The sequence below is a fragment of the Barbus barbus genome, assembly GCF_936440315.1.
Source record: "Barbus barbus genome assembly, chromosome: 3".
NCBI classification, from domain to species: Eukaryota; Metazoa; Chordata; class Actinopteri; order Cypriniformes; family Cyprinidae; genus Barbus; species Barbus barbus.
In genome coordinates, this window is record NC_136731.1 from 35,691,639 (window position 1) to 35,701,056 (window position 9,418).

The 9,418-nt window shown below is 36.3% G+C and overlaps 1 protein-coding gene across 1 annotated transcript; it reads left to right on the forward strand.

Annotated features, from left to right (window-relative positions):
- Window positions 1-3,100: 3,100 nt before the first annotated feature.
- Window positions 3,101-9,170, forward strand: hapstr1a (HUWE1 associated protein modifying stress responses a). Its single transcript, XM_079396209.1, has 4 exons — window positions 3,101-3,571; window positions 4,611-4,691; window positions 5,063-5,338; window positions 6,930-9,170. The coding sequence occupies exons 1-4, from the start codon at window positions 3,373-3,375 to the stop codon at window positions 7,172-7,174; spliced, it is 801 nt and encodes a 266-aa protein (XP_079252335.1). The 5' UTR covers window positions 3,101-3,372; the 3' UTR covers window positions 7,175-9,170.
- Window positions 9,171-9,418: the final 248 nt, after the last annotated feature.

A 9,418-nucleotide genomic window follows, 5' to 3' on the forward strand; every position in this document is an offset into this window, starting at 1 on the left:
TCGCGACACAGTTTACTGAAACTTAGCGGTTTCATCCTATATATATATTTATTTATTTATTTTGTTGTTGTGTTATATTTTTATTACTGATACCAGCACCCCTATTGGTAATGCAGTATGTGTGTTGTATAATATTACGGAATTGTAATTTATTATTTTATTTAGCGAAAATCGCTTATCGATTCTTCTTCAGACATGTCCGCAAATTTGTTTCTTTATGTAGCTAATTACCAGCAACATTTCCACTTTAAGAGGAATGGGAGCTATATGGTCGATATTTAATTGGATTTTGTCAAAATGAAAACATTTTGTTGTAAAAACATAAAATTAAAATAAATCTCAGACCACCTGATACTTCAATTTAAAATATATGCCTATAATAAACCTACAAATAAATATGAAAATGTATATTTTAAAGAAGTGGAAGGAAATTAAAGAAGAGGTCATTTTAAAATTAAAGCGTTTTTTTATTAACAATATACAAACCAGGACGCAAACATGAAAACATAGCATATATCAGTTCAACCCTCTTTAAAATAGGGTACATATAGAAAAAATAACAGAAAACCAAAGCCACAGGAATTAGAAAACATAAATCCCAGCAATCAAAATTAATAAAATTTATAAATCTCATGAACACCTGACAATAATTGTGGAACATACTGTTTATACACTTATTTATCTAACACACATATAATCTACATTTCAATTTGCACATAATATACCTGTACATACAATTGTCAATTTATATATTTTTTATTCCTTATTTACTTGTTCTGTTTTTTTAATTCTTCTCTTTATTATCTGTGTTTTTGCTCTGTCACTGTCATTCTGTTGCACTGTGGAAGCTTCAAGAAGACAAATTAAAAGCTCATTCTGATTCTGAATAAATTTAAATAGGCCTAAATAAAAAGTGTTAAGGCTGATCCTGATAGTTGTTTTGTGCAATATACTTGAAGATCCTCTCAGCAGCTATAGTCCAGATCTTTAATGATTTGTGGCAAGTTGACACGAGCCATGAATACGATGTCCCAAAGTTGTATTAACCACTCACTGTGGTGGAAGCCAGTGTTGCGCTAAAAGTTTTTTTTTTTTCCAGACATTAAGTTAAAATGATATAGGTTTTTGATAAGATTTCACATCTGCTCCAATGTTTTGTCAAAACCAAATGTTTTGATGAAAATGTAATGTTATTGCTGCTACATTTAATAATGTGCATTATGCAAAATACATTGTCAACAGTGTAAAGATTTATTGTTTTGTGACCATTCAATAAATGAAGCTCAAAATCAGCTGGAAGCCTCAATCTATTCATTGACGTCAATGCTGGATTTATCAATATTTATTGTAATAAATATTCAGCATTATTTTTGTATCTGATAGATTTGACCATAGCTTATCCTCTGGCATGACCGTGGTGTTGATATTTTCAGTCAGGTTTTTGCTGACTAAGAAGAGTCTATAGCATTGGTAAATCAGTATGGGAGGTGTGTGTGAGGGGGTTTGGGGGGTGAACTTAATTGCGCAAAATTATTGAGGAGGAGAAGCACCTGGGCCTTGTCTGCATTAGGTAATAAATTGTCATGCAGGTTTTGAAAATGAATTAAACTGCAACTAATCTGATATATGACAAAAATAGTGCTCTGTATTCTGAACAAGATATTTGTGTTCTGTTTCAAATTAACATTTATCTCAGCCAAATACCATTTTAGCCTTTTTTTTTGTTGTTGGCCAAAACCACATCAAGTGAACAATCTCATCATGATTCATCGATTTACTTTTTATTCAGTGAAGTGCCTTTTGTATAAAAGAGGACAAAATTACTTGATTTCACAATAAAAGCTCATAGTAATTCCTCAGGGGTGACTGTGGACTGTGCAATTGTTTCACACCTGAAGTCTCAGTGCTTTCAGTGTCTTTGCATTCATTTCATATTCTATTTTCTACATCAATGCAAACCGATTAAAGAATGGACAGATGTTGCATCTACCACTGTGATAGCATTTGCAATCTTGTCGGTTCAGCATAACGGCAAACCAAAGGGTGGAAATGTATGGAGTAGCTAAATTGTGAAGTTGACAGCTGCCTCCACATTGCATTATCTTTACACATTGCATTTTATTGCCTTATTCAACCACGTGTACACTGCAAGTCAGAATGTGACAGTGGATAGTTTTTCAATGAGAATTTGCACAACCCTATAAAAAGTTTTCCATATGAGATTTTCTTTAATAGTTACTTTACAAAACCTTTACATTTCTGCATGTATATTTTATAATTCGATATTTTTCCTGGGAGTCAAACCTATGACCTTAGTGACCTAGCACCAAGAATTCTATTCATATAAAGTAGTATTTTGAATATTGGTGCATTGGTATTTTTCTATGGCATTTAGATGTACTTACCATTGCTTTTAGCATGCTTTCTACACCAACCTTGTTTGAGCAAAATTCTCACATAACTCGTCTACATTCTTTGAGTTTCCAGCTAAGCATGCATTCTTAACTTTACTTACAAAAATGCATGTAGGTCAGATATAGCCTACCTGGTAAAAGGGATAGCCTATTGTTCATATTTTTCAATGAAAATAATTATGTGTAGCCTATGTGTGCGCATGCACTTGTATGTTTGTATGCCTAACAACATGTAGACAGTTACAGTATCTGATCAAAAGACCAGCTATTTTAGGATTAACTGGTTGATGCAGCTTCTAATTTACCACTTACTCAGATAGTCCGAGCACTAAATTACTTTACAAGCTGCTAAAATTGAATCATTTGATTTTAATGTTATAAACAAATAAAGGAAAACGAAGATTGCGATTTAAATCTTTAATGCTACAAACATTTTCTTTTGTTTGGGTTTAAAACATGGCAGGAAGATTAAAATATATGGGTTTAAAAATCATCTACAGGGAAAAATACAAATGCTACAAAAATAAATATAAACGTAACTAAAGCTGTATGTTAAAATAAGCTAACCTTAGCATGTAAATGTACACGGCATACAGTATATTAGGCGAACTATTTAGTGTGCGACTTTTTCTGAGCAACAGCGTTGATCCGAGCATGCGCAAAACAGAGCGGGCGTGTTTTAAATCAGATCCGCCCACTTTAAGGAATGTCTGCGCAGGGCAAAATCGACCCTCCAACCGGGGTAGACAGCTACAGTCCTGGGTGATTAGGTTTCGGCGTCACAAAAGACAAAACATTTCACCTCATTTCGTTTTAATTCAACCCATAATCCAGAACTAAAGATATTAACCGAGGTTTATCAGGTGGTGTGTGATTTCAAGAGCGCGAATCAACCCACGAGAAGAAGAAATCACTCAGAAAACGAGCAGAAGTTCACCGAAGTTTCTCAGTATTCATCATGGAGGAGAAGAAGGAGGAGGAGAGCGAAGCGGAGATCCACGAACACGGACCCGAGCACTGGTTCTCCAAATGGGAGCGCCAGTGCCTCGCAGAGGCCGAGAGGGAAGAGCCGAGCGAGGAGGAGGTGGACCAGAACCAGGAGAAACTCTGGCACCTCTTCCAGAATTCCGCTACGGCTGTGGCGCAACTTTATAAAGGTCTGTGCGCAGAGAAAGAGACCCCACCAGCGGCCCTCTGACTTCCAGCTGCTCGGCTAAAGAAACCGTTCGCTCTAGAAAAATATCGCGTAAACCCGTTGTTTCTAGAGCGAATCACACTTTCCGACCCAAAAGCCCATACCGGTCTCATTTGGCCACCAAAGTGTCAAAAGTATCGTTTTATGTTTTGTTTTTCACCGTGGGATTGAGAATTAGCTTTAGCTGCGCCGGTCTGGCTGTGTTTGACAGTTTGTTCGTTGTTATAGTGGCCTTGCTAACCGGCTAGCCGGCTAGTTAGCCACTTAACATCAGTGTTTTTGTTCCTCTCGGTTAAACTGTCTATACTGGCAAAGCTTATTTTTAAGAGGAACACATTTACGTTTTATAGGCTTATAAAATCACAAACTTTGACACAAAGCTCTGCCGGTTAGTGAGCTAGCTTATGTCCTATTGTGACTGTGTTTCAAAACCAAGTGTGCTTAACTGCCTTCCATTGTGCAAAAGAGGCTCGTTCGAACGCACCTATGTTACTTTAATATATTGTCCGTGTAGGACACTAGGGTTTGACACACAGCCATTGTCTGGTTAACATTGACTATTTGAACTCTCTCTTAAAGGGATAGTTAGTTAACCTAACGATTATTGCGCTTGATATTTGTCTAACTTAAACATTTAGTGATATGGTGGTTATTGTTTGTTTAAAATGCAATAGTATTAGCCTAATATAAAATGGGCATTAATGTATGTGTGTGTGTGTGTGTATACACATACATATACACACTTTTCCTCCAGGCATTAAAAAATACATAAAATACCCATTAATCAAATATCTATGAGATTGTTTCTAATAATAATAATAATAGTCTGTTAAAATAATAGAGCTGTTAAAATGTAAAAAGCTGATAAAATGTAAAAACTGTAACTTGAATGATGTAAGTCGCTTTGGATAAAAGCGTCTGCTATGTAAATGTAGTCTAATAATAGTTTCTGCTGTCTTTAATGTCATGTGAGCATCCCTGATTTTACTCCTGTCTTGCAGATCGAGTCTGTCATCAGCAAGGACTGTCGTTGTGGTCTCCATTTCAGAATGCTGCAACAGCAGTGACTAATCTTTACAAAGGTAACTCATTATTACATATATGAGTTTGCACATATCTAGAGCCCAACACTGTTGAATACATTAACCCACGGAAGGCGGATAGGAAGTCGTGGCCTAATGGTTAGAGAGTTGGACTCGTGATCCAAAGGTTGCGGGTTCGAGTCTCCGGCCGGCAGGAATTGTAGGTGGGGGGAGTGAATGTCCAGCGCTCTCTCCACCCTCAATACCACGACTGAGGTGCCCTTGAGCAAGGTACCGAATCACTGCTGTGTGTGCACGTTGGATGGGTTAAATGCAGAGCACGAATTCCGAGTATGGGTCACCATACTTGGCTGAATGTCACTTCACTTACTTACTTACATAATTACTTGTGACTGTGATCTGTTCAACAGAGAGTGTTGATGCACACAAGAGGAGCTTTGACTTAGGAATCCAAATTGGTCATCAGCGACGTAATAAAGATGTTTTGGCCTGGGTAAAAAAGCGAAGGAGAACTATACGAAGGGAGGATTTGATAAGTTTCCTATGTGGTAAAGCACCACCACCAAGGACTTCTAGAGCAGCCCCCAAACTGACTGTCATGTCTCCTAACCGACCACCTTCATCAGACACAGTATCATCTGTAGAGACTGATTTACAGCCCTTCTGTGAGGCCATAGCACTACATGGTAAATATTACTGCCCGCTCATAGTTAAGATACAGCTGACTGAACATGATTGTGTATATCAGTGCACATATGTCTTAACATTTAGCAACTGCACTTTGTAGTTTACATATGGTGGTTATTTTAAATGCAATAGTATAGTATCTCGATATACAATGATTTTTTTTCTCTATTGGATACTATATAATGGTATATATTTTACACGCGCACACACACACACACACACACACACACACACACACACACACACATATACACTGTTGCCAAAAGTATTGGGTCACCCCCTTCTAATGAACATGTTTGACTACTTTAGTAATTTCTATGAGTACAAATCTTAATGTTTAAGCATATAATGATATTCTAGGGAATTGTGTGCTTCTAATTTTATAGCAACAGTTTGGACAGGACCCTTTTCTATTCTAACATGACAGTGCCTCTGTGTATAAGGCACGGTTCAAAAAAGACATGATTGATTCAGTCAGTGTGGAAGAACTTGACTGGTCTGCAGAAAGCAAAGTCCTGATCCCAGCTGAACACCTCTGGTGTGACTTTTTATATGCAGACCTTGAGCCGAAAACTCATCACCAAACACCAATGACTTGTACATACACTATATGGACAAAAGTGTTGGGACACCCCCTTCTTTAGAACAGAAAAAGGCACTAACAAAACTGTGGCAACAAAGATAGAAACATAGTTAATGTATCTAAAAATTGTATTTCCATCTCTGCAACAGTTTTGGACGTGTCTAAAATGACAGTACCCTTATGTACAAGTCATTGGTGTTTGGTGATGAGTTTTTGGCTCAAGGTCTGCATTTAATATATATTATACACACAGATCTATTGATTACATTTTCCAGGTATGTATACACACAAAAATATTTGTATTATTATGCACACACACACACACACACACACACATATATATATATATATATATATATATATATATATATATATATATATATATATATATATATATGAGTATATAAGTACTCTGGGGAAAAACACTTAAGTATTAATAACCATATTATTATTATTATTATTATTATTATTATTTCATAATTGTAGTAATATGTTATTTATTTCTTTGAGTGTTTAATGCTCTCTTGTTTTAGTTATTTTTTTTCCTTTTTGGGGTAGGGGACATGATAAATGTTTATATTATTTGTTAATTTAACATGTTTTTTTTTATTATTTGTAAAGGTTGGCAGACATTCAAAAGATAATTTTCTCTTCTGGTGCTCACATGGTTCAAGTACATGGACTGAATGCCTGTACGATCCTTAGTATTTTTAGAGCTAGACATCTGGATGAAAGGACCTTTAGGTTTATTTTCAAGCACAGAATATCATACCTCTACAAACATAGCATCACTGCAATGCACTGGAAACATGAAGTTGCATTCACATTACCTACAGTTGTTACCACATGCTATGTAGAGATTTTTGTAAAATCACAGCCAGTTAAGCCCACCATATCCTCAAAATGTTTCATTTTTCCTGGTTTGCAAATGTTGTGTTGACACAGAGTTTCTCAGTGTTTTTTGAGTGTGAAATGATGCACGTGAATTAACTCGTCTTTGGTTCCAGGTCTAAGTGGAGCGATGGCCGGCATCAGCGTCCGCTCAAGCACTCCCGGCTCTCCGACTCATGTCAGCGGCAGCTCGAATGCAGGGCGCAGAAGGAACGGACTGCACGATGTGGACTTGAACACTTTTATATCGGAGGAGATGGCCCTCCACCTTGGCAGCGCAGGCACCAGGAAGCGGACATCGGTCCAGTGCGCCGACGTCATCACAGACTCCCCGACCCATAAACGCAACAGAATGCTCTGAACTCAGTTGTTCTGTACGCTTTGTGCTGCTTAAAATAAAAGCCACTTGATCCTCTACACTTGCGTTCCCTCAAAAGGAAACAAGGGGCGCAGTACACTTGCATATTCAGTACAGTATGCCATACAGTGGAGGCTAGTTCCTACCGCTCCATGCATGTTGATTTTTAATTTTTTTGCACTCACCACACCACGTTATTAATTTGAGTTGTATGATGCTGTCAGTACCCATTTTATTGAAAACATATTAACTGCTAGATTACGACATCTATTTTTAGTTCACAATATCTCCTAGTTGCGCTTCCTAGTATTGCCAAGCTAATAACTCAATGTTTGTTTTCAGATAACGGTGAGAGCATCAGCCAATTTCCCATATATTTTCAGTTCTCCTTTGCACTCATTGAATGGCAGTTCTGTTGTGATCAGTTTAGAAATGTGCTACGTTATTAGTCATACTTGAAACTGCTGCTGATTTATATGTTTGTGTGCTCTTGAGAAGGTTGCAATAATGATTTTGCACTAATGCATTCAGTTTTTTATTTTTTAATGAACCATATAGACGTCAAAAGAAAGGCAACGGAAGCGATGCTAATGATACAATGGTGCAGTTGTTGACATTTTACATTTCAAGGCTGTTGTGATTTGGTTTTGGGGTTAGGTGAGTCTTTATGCTGTAAGAACGGTGTTCAGCAGAGCTTTCTCTCAGGAGAGGTACTGAAGTGGAGGAAAACTGTCGCCTTGAAATTGAAGTGTCCTTTAAGTGCTTTTCAAATCCAGGTCAGAGGTTTTGGAGAGCTGCACATGTACGGTCCAGCTTTGTGCTGATGTATAGAAGTCAGGCTGGACTCTCATGGACCCCTTAAAAGTAGGAATATGTGATAATATGAGCTCCGGGGTAATGAAAGCGTGTGCTCTTTTGGCTGATACACAAATTATACCACTCTTGATTTAACACAACAGATTTGAATTTTGCCTTTGTCATTATTTCTTGATATTAGATACCCAAGGCCAATAGTTGAAATCACGTTGACACTTATAGATTGAGTGTTTGATATGTCAGGTAACTGGTGGTGGGGAATCATGATGTGGAGTGTATTTTCTGTCAAATTCCAATCAAACTGCTTTATGCAGACATATTTAATTACAAATGTTGCAAGAGTCATTTAGATTTGTTTTTCTGTAATATGAATATTGGATGGTTGGTTATTGATTTTGTGACTAATTCCATAAACATTTATTTTTCATACATGAAAACGGATCTAATATTGATGGCTTTGAGAAGGAAGTGTTTATCATTGATTGAACTGACATGTAATGCATTTTGCAAATTTAAAGTTCAGCAAGTAAAGCTAACATTTTGCACATGTCAGGTTGGAAAGTAAAATTGTCTAGATGATCCAGAACATCATAATGAAACCACAGTTGCCATTTTTGAAAAAAAACAACAACTGCATAATCTATAGGCTAAGTTATTAAAGTTACATTTGTATATTCACATCAATTGTTTATGTTTTGTTTACAGTATTTTAACGAAAATGGAATTTGTCACATCCAGTTGAGCCTGATAACAGCCACTTGTACCTCTACTGATTAAAACAGTGATTCTTGTTTGTTCAGTAATTAAATGGATCTTTATACATCTATTGTGTCATAGCAGTAGAATTTGGACATAACTGCACATGTATGCAATGCATTGTTATGAGTTGTGCAAAAAAAAGCAGAGGCACAAGTCAGTGATTGCAAAAGCTTCCTCCTGACAATCTAAATCTACTGGATGTACACTTACCATGCATATATGGAAAATATTTCAAATCGCTGTGATTCTTGTGACTTTTGGCATAGGCAGTGTTTACAGTGAAGTGCTTCAGTAACTGATGCTCAACTGCCCTCTTGTGGTAATACACTAACATCTCATTTTTGTGAAGAAAATGAAAATAAGCGCTTAACAAAAATGCATTATTAAATGAACTTCAGCAAAAGCTGAAATTCAGCTAAATGTTTCATTGTCCTATTTTACTATTTATTATTAATTATAATTTTTTTTAAATATAGGCTATATTTTAAAAAGTGCATTCCTTAAAATTTTGATCTTAATCTAAATCTTATTCCATTTTTACACAAATTGTTGTGTTGACTGCATTCAAAAGCTCAGTACTGAACCTGTGTCATTGTATTTTGTATGAAAAAAAAAAAAGTTTATTAAAAAATAGTTGAAAAATATCAAGCCCCTGCTGAATGAAAGCTTAAA